The following is a 27,669-nucleotide window of genomic DNA, read 5'->3' on the forward strand; positions in this document are numbered from 1 at the left end:
TAGTAGGCACCAGGCTGCCCAAGCATGATACTGGAATGAATGAACTTGGACCTCTATTTTAAAATCACAAGTATGATTTATAAACCAAACTTGGAACGTCTTACCCTCATAAGAAGACATATTCTACCTTATATTCTACAGAATTCTGACATTTTATTTTAAGAGATACAGTATATACCTACAGAAGCTTCTCATTCTCCATGACTTTGTTGGAAACAAATTTCAAATGGTTTGAAAATAATATTTTCTCTTAGTGTGAGTTGTGCTACATGTATAGGACTTCCAGTGTCTCTGGTTTAGCATCACTGGGGTGCAGTGGAAAGCTGGCTATTTTTGTGGGGTCTGGATATACAAGAACTGTTACAACACACAGCCTTCCAAAAGAAAGAAAGAAAGAAAGGAAAAGAAAAAAGCCTTCATGTGGCTATATCCTTGGTATCCATTCAACAGCACTACCAGTAAGCTTGTAAGCTTTTCTTAATACCAAAAGCTTATTGGGTAAGATTAAGTTATTATGTAACCAAGGCTACATATTTCAGCATAAAAAAAATCAATCCCAGTCTGCAGCACTAGATGGCACTGAATTCACTATGACAAACAAACAATAGCACTGAGCTTTAAGACAGGCTTACAGATCTATATTCAACTGCAAAAAACAGCCACCACCAAAACTATCAAAAATACAGCAGATAAAACTGAAGCAGAACTTCAACAGTTTGTGTATTACCTGGGAACAGGTCTGTGCATCTCATAAAAATCTCCCAGTAGATTAGACCTAGTGCATACATATCTACTTGCTTCAGAGCTGATTCACAATCTCTCAGATTCACCGCTCCTTCCAACACTTCAGGAGCCATGTAGCGGATTGTACCAACCTGCAAAAACATGTGGCATTCTTTATACTGGATCAATATTTATCAAATAGCTCCTACCTAATTCAGTAGGAAAACATGTTTTCATTAGGTTTGCTTTCATTTGCAACATGGTATCACCAAGAATATACTGTATAGCCTTTTCCAGGTCCTGCTGCATGACATTTATAGTAACATAATAGTATAGTGCCCTCATTCTCACTAGATGTTTTTAGTGGCAGAGTGTAATATTCAAACAGTACAGTACTTTTATGAAATAACCAGTGAAATATAAACATAGGAATGCCTGGCTAAAATGTTCAGTATTTCCTTGGCCTCAGAATTAATAGCAAAGCTTCTCTTGTTTCAAACAGGTGCAGGAAGAGTGACAGCTGCATGTATGGGAGATAGCCCTAAAAGAATATATTTATTTATTCATTCATACTGAGTAGATGACGGGAATAGATTATTTATCCTCTTCTTCCTACTCAACAAGAGAGAAAAAATCAGGAGCTCTTTCTCACCTTTTTGAAGATTATAAACTATCTCTTTAATGCATTTTATACTATTCCCTCATTCTCTATGAAAAGATTAGTTGGAAAATCACTATTTTGAGAACTCCTATATTTTACATTAACATCAAGGAACACATTTTATATTGCACCTTGAAAGTGAAGTCAGATTTATCTGGCAAACATTGAGGCTAACAGGGAATTTCAATTTATCCAGAGCGAAAAAGCAGAAATTAATCCTCTCTCAATTTTACCTTTACAGCTTCAGTTACTGCACCATCTGCCAAGGAGATCATAGAATCATAGAATCGTAGAGTTGGAAGAGACCACTAGGGCCATCCAGTCCAACCCCCTGCCATGCAGGAAATCCAAATCAAAGCATCCCTGACAGATGGCCATCCAGCCTCTGTTTAAAGACCTCCAAGGAAGGAGACTATCACCTTCCGAGGAAGTGCATTCCACTGCCGAACAGCCCTTACTGTCAGGAAGTTCCTCCTAATGTTCAGGTGGAATCTCTTTTCCTGTAGCTTGCATCCATTGTTCCGGGTCCTGTTCTCTGGAGCAGCAGAAAACAAGCTTGCTCCCTCCTCAATATGACATCCTTTCGAATATTTAAACAGGGCTATCATATCACCTCTTAACCTTCTTTTCTCCAGGCTAAACATCCCCAGCTCCCTAAGTCGTTCCTCATAGGGCATGGTCTCCAGACCCTTCACCATTTTTGTCACCCTCCTTTGGACACGCTCCAGTTTCTCAATGTCCTTTTTGAATTGTGGCGCCCAGAACTGGACACAATATTCTAGGTGGGGCCTGACCAAAGCAGAATACAGTGGCACTATTACTTCTCTTGATCTAGACACTATACTTCTATTGATGCAGCCTAAAATAGCATTGGCCTTTTTAGCTGCCGCATCACACTGTTCACTCATGTTCAACTTGTGGTCTACTTGGACTCCTAGATCCCTTTCACATGTAGTTTCATTCAGCCAGGTGTCACCCATCCTATATCTGTGCATTTTATTTTTCCGCCCTAAGTGCAATACCTTACATTTCTCTGTGTTGAATTTCATTTTGTTAGCTTTGGCCCAGCTTTCTAGTCTATTCAGGTCATTTTGAATCTTGATCCTGTCCTCTGGGGTATTAGCTATTCCCCCTAATTTGGTGTCATCTGCAGATTTGATAAGTATGCTCCCAATTCTGTCATCCAGGTCATTGATAAAGATGTTGAATAGTACTGGGCCCAGGACAGAGCCCTGTGGGACCCCACTGGTCACTTCTCTCCAGGATGAAAAGGAGCCATTGTTGAGCACCCTTTGGGTTCGGCCGGTCAACCAATTACAGATCCATTTAACAGTTCCTTTGTCTAGCCCACATTTTACAAGCTTGTTTGCAAGAATGTCATGGGAAACCTTGTCAAAGGCCTTACTGAAATCAAGATATACTATATCCACAGCATTCCCTTCATCTACCAAGCTGGTAATTTTGTCAAAGAAAGAGATTAGATTTGTCTGGCATGACTTGTTTCTCTGAAACCCATGTTGACTTTTTGTGATTATGACATTGCCTTCTAGATGTTCACAAACTCTCTGTTTAATGATCTGCTCCAGAATCTTTCCTAGAACTGATGTCAGACTAACTGGACGATAATTGTTGGGATCCTCTTTTTTCCCCTTTTTGAAGATGGGGACAACGTTTGCCCTCCTCCAGTCTGCTGGGATCTCTCCTGTTCTCCAGGAGTTTTCAAATATGATTGCCAATGGCTCCGATATTACTTTTGCCAGTTCTTTTAATACCCTTGGATGGAGTTCATCTGGTCCTGGAGACTTAAATTCATTTAGATTAACAAGGTGTTCCTCTACTATCTCTTTACTTATTCTGTGCTGAAATTCCCCTATTCTGTCCTCTGCTCCATTATCCTCAGGTTGAGCACCCTTTGCCTTTTCTGAGAAGACTGAGGCAAAGAAGGTGTTGAGTAATTCTGCCTTTTCTCTATCTCCTGTTAGCATTTTGCCATCTTCTCCACGCAGTGGCCCTACCGTTTCCTTCTTCTTCCTCTTGCTGCGGACATATCCAAAAAAGCCCTTTTTATTGTTCTTAACCTCTTTAGCAAGCCTGAGTTCATTCTGCGCTTTAGCTTTTCTGACTTTATCCCTACACATGCCTGCTATTTCTTTGAATTCCTTTTTTGTGATTTCCCCCTTTTTCCATTTCTTATACATGTTCCGTTTCAAACTTAGCTCGGTTGAAAGTTCCTTAGTCATCCATCCTGGTTTCTTGAGACACCTCCCGTTTTTCTTTCTCACTGGAACTGTTTGAAATTGTGCCTTCAGTATCTCCCTTTTGAGAAAGCCCCATCCGTCCTGAACTCCTTTATCTTTTAGTATTTCTGACCATGGAATCGCCCTCAATACTTCTCTAAGTTTACTGAAATCTTCATGGCTTTACCACCTCTCAGGTTTAATAGGTAGAGTTATACACTCTATACATCTGTGGAAGCAGACTTAAGTCTGTGAAAGCTTATGCTACCAATTTCTTTCTTTCTCTTAGTCTCAAAGGTGCTATATACAAGATCCATCCATCCATTCTTCAATACAAGGTCCACTGGACTATAAACTAAGGCTGATCTATGCACTATGTCCTTCTGGTGTGGGAATTAAATCATCTGGAAGCAGACTGTATCATACTGGTGCATTCAAAGGGCTGCCTACACAAGGGGAAAAACTTGCATTCACCTCTAATTTGGTGCAATCACTTCAGATGATGTATGACCAGTTCTACAGCAAAACTGCTTCTTTTAGTCTTTAATTCCACTAAGAAAACTCGCAGGTTACACTGGAGCTTCCAGGAAATTCCAGTGCTAATATGGTGCTTCTGAAGTGTGGACAGCTGGAACAGGTTGGATGGGGAGTGATCCAGTTGTCCACATGTCAAACATCCACTTGGACAGACTGGTTCTAGCAAGTGTTAGCATTTTCTGTCTCACTCATTGATCAGTGCTGGAAAGCCTCCCTGGGGCTGCTTCCTTGTCTGCCAAGCAGTTCCCTTGCTTTGCATCGCTTTGGGGCAGCTCCAAAGCAGAATGCACCTGGATTATTCCAGCTGGTGTAGACAAGCCCACAGATGCAGGATTGGTCTATAGAGGTCTCTTAAGAATACCTGCGGATGAAAACTTGGATTTGATGCCACATTATATAGAGGAAGATCTAGTATATTCTAGAAACAGTGTAATCTCTGCTATAATGGAAAAGAGAGGAAAGCTTCCTTCCTTTGACAGCAGAGTTTATTAAGTAGCCAGATCATCATGAGGTTGGCAAGGGAGGCAGACACACCCAAAGAGACCTAATGTCAACCGATTAAGACTATACAAGGCCACTGTGCCAGATATGAAGAACTCAACGTATTTCATGCTTGGCCTTCCTCCTTCATATTTTCAAGCAACAACCAAGAAACGATAAAACCATGTCTGTGAACATCTTAACAACAAAGATATGTCTGACGTGCTTCTAAGTGCTGCTCCTTTTATTTAGGCAAGGGAATACTTACTGCCTTGAGAATAAGCCCATCAGGCTATGGATTCCCAATTATTTATTCTCAAAGAAGATAAGCAGTTATTACATTCACCCTGTCTCTTTTTCAGGTTTCTGAAGGTATTTCTGTATATGTTTTCTTCCACTTTGCATTATTTAACCACATCCTTTCTTTGGATTCTCATTTTATACTCACCTCACTAATTGCAGCATTGTCCTCCTCACCTGGGCGCACTAGTCTATTTCCTGTTAGCTTCATGGAGAGACCAAAATCACTGATGACACATGTTCCATCATTCTTCACCAATACATTGCGGCTGTTCAAATCGCGATGGGAGATGGCAGGTTTATAGTGATCTGTTTGAATACATGAATATATTGTTTTAGGATTTCTAATTGTTCCTTTGCATATATTATGAAATAAAACATAGGCATTTCAGCAAAGACATTCTTCACTTGGACCTATGGGTATATTTTCTTGCTATAGTACCTGAATGCTCAAGATAACTTTTTAAAAAGGGGAAAACAATACAAATTTCCCCATCAGCAAATCCATAGAGATCTTTTATTCTCCGTAAAACTGAAGGCCAACTTCAGTCCTCGTGCCAACTGAGATCTTTTGTTATTTGTTTGTATTTACAGCACAGGTGGGCAGCTTGCAGCCCTAAAGATGTTGTTTAACTGCAACTCTCATCAGTCATAGCAATCCTAGCTAATGATGAGGGATGATGGGAGTTGTAGTCCAACAATATCTAGAGGGTCACAGGTTATCCACCCATTCTTTATAGGACATGTATGTAAATATACACCTCTTCTAACTTTTTAAAATAAGGTGTTTAAAAAGTCCCCTGCAGCACAACATCCTCAAACATTTAATTCATCTGGTTAATTATAGGTCTAAAATCAGTGCTGCACTAGTTATTTCTATCTGGATAATGTACAAAACATACATGAACACATATACTCATACATACAGAAGCAAGAATGTACGTTTCAAGGAGGGCTGTATGCACTGAAAGCAAAACTAAGGCAAGTTAAAGTCTTCATCATATGGAGCAGTTTTAATCTGAATACTGTCTCTAATAGCCAAATAACTATGGGGATTCAACTGTTCTGTTGAACTTAAGAAGGCTACCTCGTGCTCCTTTTTTCTATAATGTAGAAAGTTTATATAGTGGATATTCTCATTCACTGATACATGATTAAGTTGTAAAGGTTTTCCTGACAACAGGCATATCCTTCAATTACTACTCTTATGTTGTTGTTGTTGTAAGACTGACGAAAACTGTTTTTGAAAATGTGACAACATGGGAAATATAAAAATGAATGGTCCATACTATCCCCCCACCCCGACTCAAGAAAGTCAAGTCATTACTCTGCATACATTTATTCAGAAAATGCTCAATATCTGGCACACAAACACTGTGGAGTTCTGTTGCTGCATTTCTTATTTATATTTCTGTTATATTTCTATTTAAAACTTTTTCTAATAGCATTTCATAGAGCTGCAGTGTGATAACACATTACTGAAGAGAGTTTTGAATATATGAATTTTGATTTCCCCCCTAATTTCTATTATCAGTTTTTCACGTTATGTACTTCTTTTCCATTCATACATAGTTTTCTTAGCAGCATGTACAGTGTGCCCGCGTCATAGACAGGTGCATTATATGTGGCTTTCAACATACGCTGAAAGTCGTACCGGAAGAAGTAATGGTGTGCACACTTGTGGTGCGCATGCGCGCCATGAGCACAAGCCCCATTACTTCTAATGGGGCTCAAGCATACATGGAATTTCTTTTACATGGGGGAGTCCGGAACGGATCTCCCGCGTAAGAGAAGGGACCTCTGTATGTATAAGAGCATACCCAAACCAAAATCAGATATATAATAATAGTTATATTTTAAAGGATAACTCCAAATAAATTTACACAAAGATCAAGCAACATAAAAATGGATCCAATTTACTTCTGTTGACAGAAATATTGGCATCATCTTAAATATCTAAACATCATATGACTCTGGAATCTAAAATGCAACCCAAAATTATCTTCATGAAAAATTGCGCCTCCTAACATTACCTCCTCGTGGTAATTCTGTATGAAGATACGCTAGGCCTCTAGTTATAGAGTGTGCCAAACGACAGGAATTCACCCAGTCACTAGCATGAAGACTCAAATATCTGCACAAAGAACCCTGGAAAGAGAATATGCAGAGTTCATTAGGTTCATTAGCTAAATTAATCTACTATAGAGAGGATTTATTCAAACTACGTATGCTCTTTTGTCCCAGTGATTGCAGGGATACAATTCTTCAAGACCAGAGCTTGGAAATGTCAGTTACCACTAGTGTATTAACATTCAATCATTAAATAACTTTTAGAAGAAATGTGTTAATGTTAAAAAAGTTAAGATAAATTGATAAAATAAATTCATTACATTAATAATTAAGAAATTATTAATATTTAAATCATGAAATTTTAAAACATTATTTAAAATTATCCATATAGTCACCTCCCACTTATCTGCATTAATATATTTTTCTGTGTTTTTAGCTGTACTGTTTTAAATCTTGTAAGCTGCTCTGAGTCCCAGTTTAGGGGAAAGGACAGGAAATTAATAATAATAATAATAATAATAATAATAATAATAATAATCTGCAAGAGTAGCAAAGCAAGTTAACACAAAATATTAACTGTTACTAAAAACAATGTTATTTATGTTTAATTATTAAAGTATCAAAATCTTTAAAAGTTGCTGGATTTTTTAAACGAATTTAGAAAAGTGCATTAATTTTTAACAAATTATTTCCAAGCTTCATTCAAGACTATGTGTTCTGTAAAGCCCTATGTTTTCTTCTTCTTTTTGAGTGGGATGCTAGAATGAGACAAAACTGTGGAAAAGGGTTTGTATAAAATTCAACTCTTGGCTTGCTCTTCTTTACCCTGAGTTCTACTGTTTAAAAAAGATGCAATGCTACAAGATTAGTATACTTGGATTTCTGAACATTCATTTATTTACATAAATTCCCACAGAATACTTTTGCTGTAACTACCATACATACATTTGCCTTTACTATATATTTTCCCACAGATCTCAAGTAACTCTTCAAATTATTACTTACATTGGGATAATATTCCATCACTAATAAATACTCCATGCGTCCATCTGCAGTGAATCTCTCATCCCCAACAATGAAGTGGGCAATGTTGTCATGTTCCATCAGCGGGATTCGGTATATGTTTCTCTCATTGATGAAGTTTTGGCGATTAGTGAAAGAAAACACTTTTACAGCCACTGGACGCTCATCTAAGGAACCTTTGTACACTGCTCCATATCGCCCTCGACCAATCAGCTGTGAATTTTTTGTAAAATGGTCATTAGTTCAACTTCTAAATAACATTAACTCCATATTCTGGACATTATCCAACAAAAACACACTTAAATCTGTTGATCTGAATGAGTTTGCATATTCAGGTATCAGTGTTGGACTGTGGCCTTTCATCTGTTGCACAGCATTTCATTCCCATATGTACAGTCGGCCCTTCTTATACACGGATTCAAGCATCCACGGTTTGAAAACGTTCCGAAAAAGTATAAATTTAAAATATCAAAGCTTGATTTTCCATTTTTTATAAGGGACACCATTTTGCTATGTCATTATATTTAATGGGACTTGAGCATCCACAGATTTTGTTATCCACGGGGGATTTTGGAACCAAACCCCAGCGTATAACAAGGGTCCACTGTACAACTTGGCAAGACTCAAAAAAAGCAAGAGTGCATCTATGTGTGCACACTGAGGGCTGTCAGTTTGTTTTCCAGCTAACACATCTTGAATTTAATGGATCCTGTTCCTGAGTGAACACCCAATAGCCAGGAATAGTTTTGCTAAGATAGTAACAGACTAAACATGATAATAACCATGCCTTTGAATCCTGTGATTAAAATACTCTCATTTTCTCTTCTCTTCTTCAAAAAACAGCAACACCAACACTCCCCTCAATCTGGACTGAGACTTCAGTTCAAAGAAAGAGATCTTAGCTCTCTCTCTTGTGTTGCTCCTGCATTGAAAACCAAGGTGGCCTTTACAACAACAGAAGCTGGGATGTGAGCGGATTTTTTAAAATGGGAAAATAGCATGGGAAGGTGGGGAACCGTTAATCTTCCTACACAAAAGCCCCAATTTGGATCAGGATCCCCTGAAGATGCTGTTACTTTAAAAAGGTGGGGACCAAATCCTGCTCACATGATTTAATAATGTAATATTTAATATCAAATTGACTTTGGTCCAAAACACACTGCAGAAATAATCCAGTTTGAGGCCGCTTTAACTGCTCTGGTTCAATGCCAGGGAATTCTGGGAACCGTAGTTTTGTGAAACATTTAGGCTTCTCTGTTGGAAAGAGCTCTGGTGTCACAATAAGCTACAACTCCCAGGATTCCCTAGCATTGAAAAAGGGCAGTTAAAGTGGTATCAAACTGGACTATTTCTGCAGTGTGTTTTGGACCTTTATGACACAAAGCTTCACTCAAATTAAAACAGTATTTATTATTTATTTGACTGTATTATTATTTATTTTATTTATCTCTTGACTTTCTCCCAACATAAGATCCAAGGTGGTCTACAGCACAGATGAAAACAAAGGGGCAAAACAGACGGTGGGTAAGGAGCAGCTTGCCGCCTCCCCTTTGCTCGCCAACCGCTCACCATGGCCCCAACCCAGCCTTTTCCCGGCGCAAAAGGGAGCAGCAGAAAATTATTTGCACCGAGGAAAGAGTGGCTTTGCCGTGGTAGTGGTGATTTTTAGCGTTTATTCAGCGCAGCGTGAGTAAACGCTGCACTGCCAAATGCTGTGGATCTGCCACATGTGCAGTTGGCCGTGTGGCTTCTTGGCAGACTGGGGGTGTGTGGCTGTCTGCCAGGAAGCTGGCTCTTTTTGACCACTTGTTTTGCCTCTAAGTCTCTAAAAGCCTAACAAGGGAAAAAAAGTTTTAAAAAACCAATTAAGTACATTATTCTAGTAAAACATTACTAACTAAAATAATATAAAAGCATTTTTAAAACATAACAATAAGATTAAAAACACACCATGCACACCCCATGGGTCTCCATGATTGTGTTCAAAACAGGTACTCCTCAACCCTGTGAATATTAGTAATACATGAACTGTGATCCCAGATGGCTCTAGGAGAACAGAAAACTCTGTTCCCTCTCCCTGAGTGCAGAACACACCTGTATCCTGTCACCTCTCCCACAATCACTTGGTGGAGGTGACAAAGTAGTGACCAGCTATGTTACTATATGTGGATGCTTGGATGCTCCCTGACTACATTTGGACACTGCAAGACTGGAAGAGGAGCTGTCAGGAGACAGGTGGGTTGTGTGGATAGGGAGTTACTGCACACTTCTCCAAATGACCACTAAAGAACATAAGCAGGCATAGTTCCATAGCATTCTGCTTTTTTTTCTTTCTAAATGACAGCTATAAATGTCAAATTGAATATTTTCTTTACAAACATTCTTTAGTGACATTATAGAAGAAGTATAGAGAGGGAGCCATCAGGCAGACCCAGCAACATCAGGGACTGCCTGAAGGAAGAGACCCCTCCCTACTCAACTGTCATCTCGGCCTCAGAGGGAGCCATCAGGCAGACCAGCAACATCTTGGACTGCCTGAAGGAAGAGGCCCCTCCCTCCTCAACTGTCATCTCGGCCTCAGAGGGAGCGATCAGGCAGACCAGCAACATCTTGGACTGCCTGAAGGAAGAGGCCCCTCCCTCCTCAACTGTCATCTCGGCCTCAGAGGGAGCGATCAGGCAGACCCAGCAACATCAGGGACTGCCTGAAGGAAGAGGCCCCTCCCTCCTCAACTGTCATCTCGGCCTCAGAGGGAGCGATCAGGCAGACCCAGCAACATCGGGGACTGCCTGAAGGAAGAGGCCCCTCCCTCCTCAACTGTCATCTCGGCCTCAGAGGGAGCCATCAGGCAGACCCAGCAACATCAGGGACTGCCTGAAGGAAGAGGCCCCTCCCTCCTCAACTGTCATCTCGGCCTCAGAGGGAGCCATCAGGCAGACCCAGCAACATCAGGGACTGCCTGAAGGAAGAGGCCCCTCCCTCCTCAACTGTCATCTCGGCCTCAGAGGGAGCCATCAGGCAGACCCAGCAACATCTTGGACTGCCTGAAGGACGAGACTTCTCCCTCCTTTAACTGTATTTTGTATTGTATTACGATTTTACTGTACACCGCTATGATCATCGCGGAATAGCGGTCTATAAATAAAACATATTATTATTATTATTATTAAGTAGTGCAACCCTTTATCTTAGCCTAGTTCCGAACAACAACAACAACAACAAATGTACCATGTCACCAAATAATTATCAGCCTATTTGCTGATGAAGGAAAATATTTATATACTTATTTGCACTGGTAAGAACATCTGGTACTAAATGGAACAAATGATTCATAAATCAGGTGAAATGCCAAGAAAGGGTTCTCACTACTCCAGATGGCAAATTTACCTCCAGCAGCTTCAAATTATCCAGGTCTAATGAGGGTTCTGATGCTGCTGCTTCCATCATATCCATACTGTGCAGACCTTGTTTACGGTCCCCTAAGGAAAAAGATCCAAACATAAGTTAAGGCCTGGATCAAAATGCTCATGCAATAACAAGCCAGGAATTCTGGTTTAATAAATCACAATGTAGATAAATTATATGCTATTAATTCTTTTCAACTTTGCTCTTCCCTTCACGTGAGCCAATGAACAAAATAGGGAGGGATGTTCAAATCTGGGATTATTATTAAGTGTACCCAAACAAGGCAAAACATACAGGGTGTATTACTGGTATACATATCTTGGCTTGTTTTCAGTGTATTTAACTGAAATGTTTGATTCCAAGATAATGACAAGGTATTTCCCTCCTGGTGTGTTTAGCCACTCATGCAAAAGGGAAAGCTCAGCAGGAGTGAATGGGCTGGGCTGCACACACCTGAATATGCTAGTTCATACTGTGGTTTATTAAAACAAGTCTGAATTATGGTAATATATGAATACTTTATAGCACCGACTATTTAAAAAACGTTTTCAAACACCTTTAAACGCTATAGCGGGCTCTCCCAATTTTGTGCCCTGGCTGCATTTGGGCTACAAATGCCATAATCCCAGGGATTATGGCTATACTGGGTGAGGACGATGGGAGCTGCAGTCCTACAACATCTGTATCCCATGGGTCATCTTCATCTCATGTCTGAAGATCTAGTACTGATGAAGCACCTCAACAAAGGATAGGGAGGCCACATGGGCAAGGTGTTCTAGTCATTACAGTTTAGGAATCTCCCTGAGAATCTAAAACCTAATTTTCTGGAATTATACTAAACTGACAGTAAACTGATAACCACATTCTGATCTGTTAAACAGGTTTCAAGACCATTTTTTTGAGAAATTTAAAAATTCTATATTGACAAATAGAATAAAGTTGTGAGTAAGAAAGAGCAAGGGATAAAGTAACAAGAACATAATGACAATGAGAAAAAAATGACAAAGAATTACTTCTATTCCTGCTTACAAAATGAATAAAACTTACCTACAAGCATCCTGTATCCAAAGAAAAGAGCAACCACCAAAACAGCCAATACAGATAGTGATGCCAGAATGATGACAGTTGTTTCATCTCGACGAAGTGAATGAGATGAATCTGAAAGAAATAAACCATTCTGTGATTATCTTTTCATATGGAACCAGAAGGAATAAAAATACCCAGCACAAAATGGAATGGAAGTGTTACACTAGCAAATGAATTATACATCCCTAATAGTTTTTAAAACTTTGTGAGTTCGTTCCAGAAGCAGGCCCTTAAGGGAGATCTTTTTTCTTCAGTTGCCTATCCTGCTAGAGGCCTGAATAAAATCTCCCCTACATTTCAGAGCCATCCCACAGGCCCACAACAGTTTGTGAGTGGATGTAGTGGGCTGCAGAGGGAAGAGCAAAATAGAGAAAAACCAACTCCCCCCCCCCCCCGCCCCATTCTGTCAGTGAAATTACTCTGCTGTACCAGAAACTTTCCATGGATGAGGCCCTTCCTTCTGTAATAGGAAAATCCTGGATGAAACCCTACATCTTAATTTACAGATTAGAATCTAGCTGTTGGTGATTTTTATAATCCAAGCAAATCTTTTAAACCTGAGCTATGGACTATAACAAGTTGCTCAACATTGTTCTTTAGAGTACAATATGACCCCTCTATCTGCAATACCCATGGTTTCATTCATCCATGTCCGAAAAAATATGTACACTCTGGTACACTTTAGGATTCCTGGTGGCACAGTGACTAAAGGCCAGTACTGCAGCCATTCACAGCCACAAGGTTGTGAGTTCAATCCCAGGCAGGGCTCCAGGGTCCACTCAGCCTTGCATCCATTCGTAGGTAGCTAAAATGACTACTCAGCTTGTTGGGGGCAATTGGCTTACACATTGTAAATTGCTTAGGGAGTGCTTAAGTACACCGATAAGTGGTATAGAAATGTACTTGCTATTGCTAGGCATTTTCTATCTCCTCCAGTGCAATTCTATAGTATACTTCTGCCAGGGGTTGAATACAGATTTGCTCTTAAGGACCTAGGATTTCTAGGTCTTCCTATATGACTCTATGGTCAACTTCCACCAAAAGTCATTCATTTCAATAAGTTTCATGTTTTCATGGTATGTCTGGGAAGGCATCCCATAGGTTGTATTGTACTACAGTGGGACCTCAGTATCTGTGGGGGATCTGTTCAGCGCCTCCCCCCCTCGCAGATATCAAAAACCACAGGACCGCAAATTTCATTGTTCCCAATGGCGGTACATGCACGCGGCTGCAATGCCATTTGGAACAGCCCCCATTGTCCCCAATGGTGGCATGTGCACACAGCGGTGCAGCCATTAGAGACAATGGGACTGCCAAACAATCGGGGCTTACTGAAGTCCCATTGTCCCCAAAGGCAGTGCACGCTGCCACTGGGAACAACAGGGCTATTTCTAATGGTGCTATGGCTGCGTGCATTCACTACCATTAGGGACAATGCAGGCTTGCTGTCCATGGATGCCCAAATCCGCGTATAGCAAGCCCATTGATAACGAGGCCCAGGTGTATTTTTATGTGCATATCTAACTACAGTATTGAGAAAAGTCAATCTGCCAATTTATTCCAAGCATTGAATTCAATAAGTGTGACAATCAAGTATAAGTGAGGTTTGTGAAAAATTAAAATCCCTTTTCAATTTCTTTTTATTAATTAGTTCATATCACGACTTGGACAGATGGAAAGAGGAGGAACCAGAAGCAGAGCTTGGAAAAAAATCATTCCCTAATCTGAAATGCTTGAGACAAGAAGTGTTTTAGAATATTTTGGAATTTATTTATTTATTTATTTTTGATCTATGGCAACTCACAGGTCAAACATTTAAAATCGCAAAAAAATTCAAAACCATTAAAACATATCCAATATAAAATCACAAAAAATATACAAAAGTTAAAAACATAATCTAAAACAACCTGCCACAAAATAAAACCAGGCTCGCATGACTTCAAAAAGCCTGCCTGCATAGGAATGTGTTTACCTGCCAGTGAAAGGCCAGCAGGGAGGGGGCCAGTCTAGCATCCTGTGGATGGGTATTCCAAAGGGTGGGAGCAGCCACCAAGAAGACTCTCTCTTGTGTCCTCACCAGGCGAGCCTGTAATCTTGGTGGGACTTCTGCAGATCTTAGCGCTCTCACAGGTTTGTATGGAGAGATACGGTTCCTCAAATAGTTTGGACACAAGCCATGTAGGGCTTTATAGGTCATGACTATAGCACTTTGAATTGTGCCCGGAAACAAACAGATAGACAGTGAAGCTGCTTTAACAAGGGAGTTATATGTTCCCTGTAACTGGCTCCGGTCAGCATTCAGGCTGCAGCATTTTGAACCCACTGAAGTTTCCAGACAGTTTCCAAAGGCAGCCCCACATAGAGCGTGTTGCAGTAGTCCAAATGGGATGTAATCAAGGCACGTGCCACCGTAGACAGATCTGGCATCTCAAGGAACGGGTACACCTAGCGCACAAGTTTAAGCTGTGCAAATGCATTCCTGGGCACTGCTAAGACTTGGGCATCCAGGCTCAGATCTGAATCCAGGAGCACACCGAAGCTGTGAGCCTGAGATTCCAGGAGGAGTGTAACCCCAACCAGCACAAAGGCTGAACCCTATTCCCTGATCTGCTTTACGACTGACTAGGAGCACCTCTGCCTTGTCTGGATTAAGCTTCAATTTGTTTGCCCTCATTCAGTCCATTACTGACAGCAAACACTGGTTCAGGACAGAGACTGATTTCCTGGAATCAGATGGGAAGGAGAGATAGAGTTGATTGTCATCTGCATACTGGTGACACCGCACTCCCAAACTCCAGATGACCTCTCCCAATGGTTTCCTCTAGATGTTGAATAACATGGGAGACAGAACTGAACTCTGAGGGACCCCACAGGCCAATGGTTAAAGAATCAAACAGGAGTCCCCCAACACCACCTTCTGAGTTTGTCCCTCCAAGAAAGACCTGAACCACTGCATAACAGTGCCCCCAAGTCTCATCCCAGAAAGGCGGCCCAGAAGGATACCATGGCCAATGGTATCGAATGCCACCAAGAGATCCAGCAGGACTACAGGGACACACTCCCCCTTGTCCAGTTCCCTGCGTAGGTCATCCACCAAGGCAACCAAAGCTGTCTCCATCCCATAGCCAGGTCTGAGGCCAAAATGAAATGGATCTAGATAATCCATTTCATCCAGAAACCCCTGAAGTTAGGAGGCCACCACTTGTTCCAGAACCTTGCCCAAGAATAGAATATTAGAGACTGCCCTATAGATATCCAAAATCGTGGGATTTAGGGTGCTCTTTTTCAGTAACGGCCTCACCACAGCCTCCTTTAGACAGGATGGAAATCTACCTTGCTGCAGCGAGGCATTTGTCACCCTCGTTGCCCACTCGGCCAGTTCCTCTCTGGTTGCTTTCAAAAGCCAAGAAGGGCAAGGATCCAGTATGCACGTAGTGGCTTTCACTTCTCCAAGGATCCTGTCCACATCCCTAGACTGTGCAAACTGAAACTTATCCAACAATGCAGGGCAAGCAGGCACCAAGATCTGCCAGAGCTTCGACAGGATCACCTGCCAAGGCAACAGTAAACTTTCCAAGAGCCATCAGGAATCCATCCGGAACCATAAGCCTCCTGGGGCGGATCATCTTAATCTGCTGTCCCTGCAGAGGCTCTGCATAATGAGCTATGTTTGATGGGATTCAAGTCTAAACATGAAGTTCATTTATGTTTCGTATGCATGCTATACACATAGCCTGAAAATAAATTTTTACATAATATGAAGTTTGTGTACACTGAACCATCAAAAAGAAAAGATGACACTATCTAAGTCACCCATGAAAAAAGCTTTAGATTTTGGAGTATTTCAAATTTTGGAATTCTGGATAAGGGAGACTCAACTTGTATTTTAATTTGCTAAATTATTAATACAGTTGATTATTCTCCAATGTAACTGGATTCCATAGAATGATTGGCTATGAATTAGTTATTTTAGGTCATAAGAGTTTAGAAGAGGTTGGGAGGTGCCCTCTGTGCTAGATCCAGTAAAAAGTAGGATTATTCTAAATTATTCTGTATTATTTTTTATGCAACCAACTCTACAATGAGAGGATTAGGACTGGAGGAAATGTATCATATGGCTCTGTGCTGTCTTGTTCCAGGATGTCTACTGCCTCATCAATTTTAAAAGCAAGAGAAATGTATTGATTTTATTTTCTGGTTTTGTACATTATTATTTGGGCTGCATGACAATTAACCGCTTTGTACTAAGTCAATAGATGATTTGAAGGCACATAAACACACACTCCTTTAGTGTGTTTATTATTTTGACAGTGCTAGGAACTTGAATCATTCAGTAAAACCTTTCCTCAATGCCCTCCAGTCAATTTCCTCCTCTCTTGGTTTCTCCTTCCTTTACTCCCTTGCCAGCCAAAGCCTGCTCCAGAATGTTACACATTTTAATCAATGTGGCTGCAGCTATTATGCCATTTTATTTGGGTGATGAGAGGGTGGGAAGGAGGTTTCAGGACTTGGCCATAAGGGGCCAACATAAGCAACAAAGCTGGGGGTGCTTTAATGATTATGTATTGATTATGTATTATGTATTGATCACTCCCCGAGTTAATTCCTTCCTGAATACTGATGTCAACAGTTCCTTTAAAACAGGTCACAAAACAAAATGAATGTTGTGCAACCATCACTTTACTTCATTAGCCTCACAGTGCAAGATTAAGAGACTGAAATAAATATTAATGTAAAATGAATGAAGAAAGCAGTGGGGTTCTTAGCTACCTGATTTTTTAAACTAGAGAATGCCAGAGACTGAAACTAGGATCCCTGGCTCCTGCATGTAGCTCTAACTTTGATCTCTGTAGGTCATGCTTTTTCCTTGGAAGTGGGGAGCAGTGACTCAGTTGTGCAGGGAAATGTTCTGTATATGCTAGAAAGCGTTCAAAACATTTCTACTGAGAGCTCTTCCTCTTTGATTCACTGTCTGGTTTTGGTATCCTGCCACATGGCACCTCCAGGGAACAAATACATTAGAACTCTTTTTCATCTTTAGCATCACTTCTCATTAATAAAGAAGAGTTCTGAAGAGACAAAGTATATGTCAGTGGAGGGTAGAATTAAAAAAAAAAGATACAGATCTGTAACAAAACGTAATATTGTGTATTTATTTATCGAATTTATATCTCGTCTTTCTCCTAAGATGGGATTCAAGGCAGTTGCTTGATGAGATCCCGTGCTTTAGGGCAATGTTTTCCAGCCACACAACTTCCAGATGTGTTGGACCCCCATTATATCCAGTTGAAGAAGGCAAGTGTAAAATGCCAAAAAGAGCACTTTTAAAAGAGATGACAACAAACTGTACCCCTCGCAGCCAGTGGTGACTCTCTCCATGTCATCCTATGTAAATTCCATGGTCTAATGACAATTCAGTGAATTTAATTATTTCAGCTATTAATGTTAATAACAACAAATCAATCTCATGATTTTTAACTTATAACACCAACAAATTATACAAATCTAATGTTCCAAGCTCTGGTTGCAAGCCACTATTTTTACCAGTGTTCCTCTTCATGACATGCAGTATCATTCTATCCCACCTACTGGACCCCAAATATTGTTTTATAAAACAAATTATAAATTGTGAAAATATAGTTAGGGCTGCATACTCATTAATTTGTAAGTGAAATAGGACTAACTAAAAATAATATAGAATCATAGAATGCTAGAGTTGGAAGAGACCATAAGGGCCATCCAGTCCAACCCCCTGCATAATCTCCTTTATCTATCTGGTAAATCCTCCAAATGCCCAGAAGTACAAATGTTTGTGCATTAAAACAGAATTTTCTCCAAAACTGCCTGACAAGAACTTGAGCAGAGTAGAATAGGTTACCAAGAGAAACAGGAGGAGGGAAGCATTTTAAACATGGTGTCCCGCTAGGACCTAGGAGCCTGGGACCTGCACCTCTTCTCAGTATTGTTTAGGTAGCAAGGGCCTCCAGGCAGCAAAATTAGGAGGGGAGCTGCTTCAGTTTGCTCAACCACTACTTCATCACACACACACACACACACACACACACACACACACACACACAAAACCACCTTCTCTTTTGACTGAAATGCATCAGCTACTATTACTTACATTAAAACAGAAAGCAGGCAGCAGCATCTGGGAAGATGAAGCTGGACCACTCTGGTGAAACCTTATTATAAGCTTTTCCAAGTCCTATTTGCATTCCTCTTCTCATACCTCTCACTTAAAGCTACTTTGCCTGTGGCTGTGCCTCAGGTTTGGCATACCAGTGACTGTCCTGCCTACCTGGATGCTGGCCAAATAAAGCAGCAGCAAGGTGAGGGAGTGGAGTGCCAAATATTTTAATGAAATCACACTTCTAGGCTCTGGTTCAAAGAAAACAGAAGTGAGGCAGCCTGTGTAAAATCTACAGGTCACATTTATGAATCATAGCTGTTTCAGGTGAAGAATGTTTGTGGCAACTGCAAACAGCTCCCATATCCCCCAAACAGCAGGCAGAAGAAGAGGGAACTGACCTGCTCAAGTGTCTAACAGCTTAGGGGGTCCCATATATTAAGGGGCACAGTGAAATATTATGTTGTATGTCCTACATGTACCCTCCTGTTTCAGACTAAGATTGCAGACTGCTTTTCTATCTGAAATACACACAACCAATTTGAAATAATTTTTTTTATATAGATTCGTTTCTTGCCAATCTGTGAATCAAACATAGTTGTAATAAGTGGTTTATTAAGTATAATACAGTTGTTAGAGCAAGATTAAAAGATCACTTTGCTCAAGCAGATGTTTAGGATGATATCATCTTTCCCCCAAAAAAATTATGATTATGTTGATTCATATTCAAATGTCTGCATATTTTTCAGGTAACATGAGTATAACATTTTAGAATATAATTTGCATTGTTCCATATAGTACCATAAACCATATAGCATTACTGTACAGAAATGAGCCTGTTGCTGCCTTGGGCCTGAATGCTCCTCTTCTCTCTTTCTCCATATGCCAAGAGGAGGAGGAAGCTACTAGAAATTTATTTCCTAATTTAATTTAAACTAATCACAGTTTGTAATTACAGTGTGCCCTTGCCTTATGCGGGGGATCCATTCCAGACCCCTCCACATAAGGCAAATAGTGTGTATACTCAAGCCCGATTGAAAATAATGGGGCCTGTGCATGACACGCGGCGCAGTGCACGCACCATGGGAGCACGTGCCATTGCAACCTCATCGCACACTGTATTTCTCAAATGGGCCAAACTTCAGTTGTGAAACTGAAGACAAACTTCAGGTTCTGATTACGTCAATCCTTTCTCAACATTTTAGTGAAGATCTGAAACCGTAATTCTATAGTTTACAAGTGGTGGATTTTTCTACAATATCACAGCTAGATGATTAACTGTAGCTGTAGCCACTGCAATAGATACAACATCAATTCACAAGTCCCATATTGGTGACACTGCACCCCAAAACTCCAGACGACTTCTCCCAGAGGTTTCATGTAGATGTTGAATAACATGGGGGTCAGAACAGAACCCTGAGGAATGCCACAGGCCAGCAGCCAAGGCGTCTGAGTCACCCAGCACCACCTTCTGAGTCCACCTCTCCAGGAAAGACCAGAACCACTGCATAATAGTGCCCCCCAGTTCCATCCCAGAAAGGCAGCTCAGAAGGATACCATGGCCGATGGTATCGAAAGCTGCTGAGAGATCCAGCAGGACCAACAGGGACACTCCCCACGTCCAGTTCCCTGCATAGTCCATCCATCTAGGCGACCGAAGCTGTCTCTGTCTATAGAGCTTTCTAAAATCCTAAATGTAAACACTCAGATGACACTGATGACTGATCATTTTGATAGCTTCATCTCCTAGTCACAGGGCAGATGATCATATAAAACTGAGGTTAAATGAAGACCACACCTAAACGTTAGCTGGATGACCTTCATATAAAGTGACACAACTGAACAGAAACATTCTCTTTTAAAAAATCACATCTAGTTTGAATAGAAGCATTAGTTTGAATTATGTTTGTCTTGGACACACAAAAGTCATTTGTGTCTTCATCCTGCTTTCATTTGTCAATGGATCTCAAAGAGCAAGAAAGTGAGAATATGATCCGTTTAATAATGCCTTCTAGTAAATCTGGGTTATAAACTGAAGGAGGAAAAATATGAATTTTAAACATTGTCCTAATCCTGTCATTGTCTAAATCTCTGCAGGAATAAGGTGATTTTTCTGGTTACATTGTAAATTTAACTGACTTCTTTCATTGTGATGATTTCATTTTTGACTCAGAGTTAATCACTCAGGATAGTTGAGAAAATTGTAACAACTGCTACAGGCTCGGTGTTTAGCAGGTTTAGCTCTAATTGATTTTGTGCTGCTAATGCAATATATATTTGTTAGATTTCGTTGAGATGCTCAAGAGGTAATAAGCATTCAAACTAAAATCCCAAATCTTTTTTCCATATTACATAAGACTTTTTCAGAAGCAACAGTGAAGATAAAACTTTATTATTAAGATGTTCTATATTTGGATCAAATTTGGCTACAAATTAAAATGAAGTATCAGTTTTTTAAAAAAATATTACTTGCACAACATGTTTTAAATTGCAAGTCATGCTTATTCGATCAGACAAACATTTATAAAGAAACATACCACTTACAAGATGGCAAAAAGGATTTCCCCCTCTGTATATGTAGATTTTCTTTCTTCCAGTAGTGTGTTATATGGTTTGCAAACATCATTTATTGTTTAAAATGTTAGGCTGCTTTTCTTTGCATGTAGAGACTGACAGATATGCCATTACAGCAACACTGATAAAGGATTTCTCAAATACTGTACATTTTGCTATTTAAGCTATGGCAGAGGCAGATTAACCTACAGCTCTTGAAAGTGTGGTCTGAAAAAGGAGAGTTTTCCACATGAGGAGGAGAGTCACCTCCTAAAATAATGGGGAAACTTGAACTTTCAGACTTTCATTTTAATAAATGAGGGAGTAATCTGCCAGCTGGGTTGATAGGACTGTTTTACCTATTTTATGCTTATATTTATTCTAGTGTTATTTAGCCACTGTGTTAAACCACATACTGTTCTACAAGTAAAATGGCTCAGTATGAGTCTTGGAAGTGGATAGATAGGTCTACCTTTGAAGTATTCAGAAACATCTACTGGTGCAAAATCTAGAATGCAGTTATGTCTGGGACATGCTTTTTGAGCCATATGTTTCCCATATTGTTCAAGCTGTGGTGAATATTAGATTGTTTTCAAGAACAATTGAAATTGCTAGTCATAAAATAAAGCCCTAAGCAGTTTGGAAACAAAATGTCTGAAGGACTGCCTGCAGCTGTCTCTGTCTTCACTGGATTGGGGCCGTGGCAACTACATGCCATGGCCCTGATCTGGCGTTTCTGCAGAGCAAAAGGGAGCTGCAAAAAGTGGCTCCTTTTTGTGCTGTGGAAAGCACCAGAGGAGTGCCATGATGCCGCCCGCCATGTGGGGGGAGTGCGGTGACATCCTGGTATGGGGGCATAGTTGGGGCGTGCGTTGTGCAGACGCCATTTCCCCACTCCGCCCCCATGCCAGCCTTTCATGCCAGTCTGTACAGCCTCTCACTTGGCAGGAATTGGAATTTCAGGGATACAAATAAGGAGAGAGTGTTTGGAATAGGTTGACAGGTTTTTGTAGAAACAGGTCTCAGGAAGAAAAAGAACAGGACAACATTTGGTTGAGGACCTATTTTTTAAAATACTTCATCTGCAAAAAGAGATGGGAGTAGAAATGTCAGAAGAGAGGGACATCAAACTGGCTCATATGCCACAACAAACCAGAGGTTATCACAATGAAAACGAGCCACACTGAGACCTGAGCTCACACACTGCTTCCCTCATCTGCTTCTAGTGGTATGGCTATGAAGAGTAAGAACTTTTTGCTTCCATTTTTCATCAATTGCAGCTGCATATTTTTTTCTATCCCACAGCAAACGTTGGTTAATTTTAATTACTGCCTGTTTGCAACAAACCAACTTTAAACAATAGCCAATAAAGCCAGCCTATTTTAACAAACCATAATTAACATTAATTGGTGTTTAATGTTTGGCTATGATGCTCATCTGAAATTATAACCAGAAACAAAAGCAAAAGTATTCGATCTCATAACCACACCAGGAACAGAAGGAAACACATGAGTGGTTCTCAAGGTTTACTGCCACAGTTCCCATCATTTAAACCTTAATTGATTGTGTCATCTGAAATGGTCCAGTAAGGAAAGGAGGAGAAATATTGTTAGTCAACTTTAACTAACTAACTAGGATGGCTGAGATACAAATCTAATAAATACAATATTTATGGAAAACAGGTGAGATTCTGTGCTGCCAAAAAGTCATTTTGCACTTGATACTAGTTCTCCATAAACTATGAAGCAAGCTTTTGTTCAAGCCAAACTATAAAAACAGAAGTCAACCCGTTCCACTTTTGAGATCGTGGAATTCCTGTACTTTCTCACTTCTGTCCATGCTGGTTGAGGCTTCTGGCAGCATCCCAAAACATCTGAAGACAATAAGTTGCCTACTCTTGATGTATAGACATGGAGGAAGATGAGAAAAAACCTGGACTGAAATAATGGGAAATGACAACTGATCTAAAATTCCCTGTTCTGAGATGTATGATGAAAAACTGAACATGTATAATTCACTAAAATCTAAAAATCAAAGTAAGTAATCTTAAATAACAGTTTGGGGTGATATCAGAGCTACTTGGAAAATGTAATTATTTTTTCAAACACAAAGATATGTATCAGAATGACACTTTTCAAGAGCATGAATTAGGTATTATATTGCATTAAAATATCACTTTTGAATATCACAGAAATACCACTGGAAAAGAGAAGTGTTATCTGAAAGGTTTTTATTATGAAAAAATGGTTTTGGTATGTGATAGACAAAGAATGACAGAACACAGCACACAGATTTTGTATATTCTGTATCAGAAAGCTCTTGCATAGCAAACTCTGTAATTAATTCTTTGGTTAATGGCACTAAAGTAGGTGAAATTTGCAAGTGCTTTTAGCTATAAAGTCATATTTCTAAATAATGCTTACATTTTTATCAGACGATTGCTTATCCCATAACATATGAAGTTTACTTTTTCAAACCAGCAGCTAGAATCCAACACAGATTAACAACCTGAGAACTCCTCCTTTTTGGCTATGATAAGCATCCTCCTGGACAAATTCTTATTGCTGAATCAATTTTTCCTACCATAATAACTGGAAACTGTTCCTTTATTTGTTAGATTCCCACAGAGTCCATATCCTTTCCTCAAAATACCCACCATGCTCTCAGTAGTTACCAATCTTTGTGATAATAGCAATATATAAAAAACGAGCTAATAACAGCAGCAGCACATTTATTCATATATATCACTGAGACACTACTTATGTTTCTGTCTGATTTGTAGTCATAACCTCATTCTACAAAAGGAGAATCGTTTTTATGAATTGGGAAATGTATTCTACGCTGGAGCTCCACAGACAATCTCAGAACTGGTTCTGTCATCCAAGTAAAGTAAATAATTTTGCTGAGCCAATTCCATTGCTGCTTTTATGGCTCAAAGTACACTCATCCCTCCACATTTGCGGCTTTGACTTTTGCCGATTTGATTATTCACTGATTTTATTAATATGTTTTCTCTAGGAATATCTAGGTCCTCCAGCACAACTCTATGGTCAACTTTAGCCAAAGGTCGCACAGAAGGTCCTAGAGATTCCTAGAGAGAACACTTCACTGGGCATTTGTAGCTCCTCCAGCGCAATTTTATGATCAATGTCTGGCAGATGTTGACCACAGAGTTGCACTAGAGGACCTAGAGATTCCTAGAGAGATGTTCTCTCAGGTAGAAACATAGCATTTTTGTTATCTGTGGTTTTTCCACATTCATGGGGGTCCTGTGGCCCTAACCCCAGCAAATGTGGAGGAATGAGTGTATATTTTTCCAGACAGTGCCTCAATTAAGACACAGCTATGTATTTATTTTTAAAGATTTTTTCCTGGCTCCAGGCTTTTACAAATGGAGGGTGTTTCCCTCCTATATCATTGTGGCTAAAATATGCAAAATGTAGGAAAAGATAATGATGACATCATGGTTTTTCAGATGCTACAACATTAATTTACTACAACATACATTTAAATGTGCCCATAGACAAAATGTATTTACAACATTGCATTTTCCAACTTGTTGACAGCTGTTCCAAGGTTGTCTTCCCCAGGCCTCACACAATACTGCTTTGCAATGGGTGAAAGAAGTGTGTGTGAACACCTGCTCTGCAGCAACTTAATTTGGTCCTGAGCCATCTAATCGTTTTGACAAGATTTGGCAAATATATACTGAACTGGAACGTCTGTGCTTCATAAGGCACACCCTAAGATTTTATTTGCTTCTGTGCTGTGTTCTATAAAATTAGGTTCGAACAAAATTATGAGTGCTGACATATAAAGAGGTACTAGTATAATACAGTCTGTTTCACAGAGCTTTAATAATGCTATCCAAATCAACATTTGGCTTAAGCAAAACCAGTTTCTCAAGACAATGCCCTATATTTATGTTTCAGCTTCTTCCAAAGACAGATTATCCATTACTTTCTGAGACATTTAGTGGCATATTCTATCAATTTAATCATGTGCAGCTATCTTAAATTAAATGTCATTGATTATTTAGCAGAATGTCAAGAAAACAAGAAAACGATACTGATGAGTTGGTGTAGGTGAACACTGGTTAAATGACTCAAATTCCCTACACATTGCAATGGGTTTTCTTATTCTTTGCATTTTATCCCAATAGTTTTTAACTAATACATCAGTCACTATCCCAGCTTTTGAAGCTCAAAGGCTACATATATACATGCAAATATATATACACATAAACATATATGATAATCTTATTGAACTGATTTCATCTGTCAGGCCAATTCAGTGCTAGAGGCAGGGCTGCAAAGTTTTTTCCCCCCTTGACGGTTACATTCCTTCTGTTAGAAGCTCCATGCTGTTAGAGCCAGGCCAGACCCACCCCAAATGCTCTCTCTTTGGATTGTCACCAAGAGTCATACATTTTCTTTGTTTATCAAAGTGTTAAGAAAGAAATAGGATATTGTGGGATGGTGATGAGTTAAGATCACCACTCAAGTCTTTCTCTTTCTCTCTCTCCCTGGTTTATTTATTGATTTGTATGCTGCCTTTCTCCCAGAAACTGACCCAAGGTGGCTCACAGATTAAAACTTTTCAAAATTTTTACAGTAAAACCATCTAGTTAGAAACAGTATGAAATCAAGATCAACAAGTTAAAAGGCATGACTAGAACACATATACGCCATAAAAACCATCCTGGCATGATTATGTATTGAACGCCTGCTTACAGAAAAACGTCTTAGCTTGCCAATGAAAGGCAAGCAGGGAGGGGTCCAGCCTAGCTTTCTATGGAAGGGCATCCCAGAGGGTGGGAGCAGCCACCAAGAAGGCTCTCTCCTGTGTTCTCACCAAGTGCAACTGTGATGATAAAAAGAAGAGAAAGCCTTCTCCTGAAACTCTTAGGGCTCTGGCAGGTTCATAAAGGGAAATATGGTCTCTCAAATAGTTTGGACCCACACCATGTAGGGCTTGATAGGTCATAACCAGCACTTTGAAACAAACCAGTAGCCAGTGAAGCTGTTTCAACAAGGGAGTTACGTGCTCCCTGTAACTGGCCTCGGTCAGCATTCTAGCCACAGCATTCTGGACCCACTGAAATTTCTCAATAGTTTCCAAAGGCAGCCCTATGCAGAGGGCATTACAGTAATACAAACAAGCTGTAATCAAGGCATGTGTCACCGTAGCCAGATCTGACACCTCAAGGAACAGGCACAGTTGGCTCACGACTTTTAGCCATTTTGATACATAAACCATAGATGCTAACAGAATCCAACCAAACACTAACCTCTAGGATACAGTCAAAGTGCCTCAGATTTGTTAGAATAGGGTGGAAAGCACAAATTAGCATTTTTTAAATCTGTCAATAGCAAGATTTCTAAAAGACAAAATTTGAATGATAAGCATTGAGAGTTTATATTTCCATGAAATTCTCACTGATTTTTTAACCGCCTCATTCTACGCTGCAATTTTACTGAGCCCAGTAAAATTCTGTAAGCTCAATATAACTTAATGTACTACAGTACTTGGCATAAAATGAAAAATGGATTGTTTTGCAGAAAATTATGGATAGAAGGAGATATACAGGCACATTAAATTTTATTCTGACTATATTTGGCTAAAAATGTGTTCTAAGTCAAAATGTAAACATTATGTATGACTACATATATTAAATAAAGATTTAATTTCTTTCTTAGTTACGATAACTCATCCTAAACCTTTGGTCCTAGAACGAAACTACAGCAGATATCAAAGGCTCACTGTGTTTATAATTTGTTACTTTCAAGCTGTGGTATCAATCATGCTGAAATCAATATACTTGACAAAGTGATTCACCACATAATATTCTTTGCTTTAAAGCTGACCTAGTTTAATACTGAAGACTGACTGTATCAGCAACCTGCAATAGATACTTATTCAGAAACTTCAGGGAAGGGCCATTTCTGCCTTCTAGAATCTGATGAATTACAATACTAGGACTTAATTATTATCTCATTAAGTAAAGTTTAAAAATGGAAAAATAATATCTATATCAATTTTTATAATCATTATAACTGAAATTTTTTATCAAGGTCTAAAAACAATATTACAGCCTTGCCATTACATTTGAAGTATACTGAATTTAACTAAACATACTAAGCTCATACTGTTTGTGGACCTTCCAGAGCCATCACAGGACCTGTTGGAAGTTAGAGTTTCCCAGGGTGTTAGCGCTTGTTTTGGGAAAATATCAACATTAAAATGGTTAGGAATCAGCTTTGTTTTAACTGAGTAGCAGAGGAGTATGCCTCAATCTGACTTTACTTCCCCTTAACTCAGTGGTTCTCAACCTTCCTAATGCCGCGACCCTTTAATACAGTTTCTTATGTTGTGGTGACCCCCAACCATACAGTTATTTTCATTGCTGCATGCACATATATGTTTTCTGATGGTCTAAGGCGACCCCTGTGAAAGGTTTG

The 27,669-nt window shown here is 39.7% G+C and overlaps 1 protein-coding gene across 1 annotated transcript in view; it reads right to left on the reverse strand.

Annotated features, from left to right (window-relative positions):
• LOC149313585 (bone morphogenetic protein receptor type-2-like) overlaps positions 1 to 27,669 on the reverse strand; it is a 118,082-nt gene that overhangs the window by 14,322 nt on the left and 76,091 nt on the right. The window contains exons 4-9 of the mRNA XM_089519382.1: positions 12,484 to 12,594; positions 11,419 to 11,510; positions 8,014 to 8,244; positions 6,972 to 7,086; positions 5,087 to 5,247; positions 728 to 875 (exon numbers count right to left, since the gene is read on the reverse strand). Coding sequence (XP_089375508.1) covers positions 728 to 875; positions 5,087 to 5,247; positions 6,972 to 7,086; positions 8,014 to 8,244; positions 11,419 to 11,510; positions 12,484 to 12,594 — 858 coding nt within the window. The remainder of the gene's footprint in view (positions 1 to 727; positions 876 to 5,086; positions 5,248 to 6,971; positions 7,087 to 8,013; positions 8,245 to 11,418; positions 11,511 to 12,483; positions 12,595 to 27,669) is intronic.

This window comes from Sceloporus occidentalis, unplaced genomic scaffold, assembly GCF_023333645.1.
Source record: "Sceloporus occidentalis isolate IW3139 unplaced genomic scaffold, rSceOcc1.0.p SCAF_4, whole genome shotgun sequence".
In the NCBI taxonomy this organism is placed as follows: domain Eukaryota; kingdom Metazoa; phylum Chordata; class Lepidosauria; order Squamata; family Phrynosomatidae; genus Sceloporus; species Sceloporus occidentalis.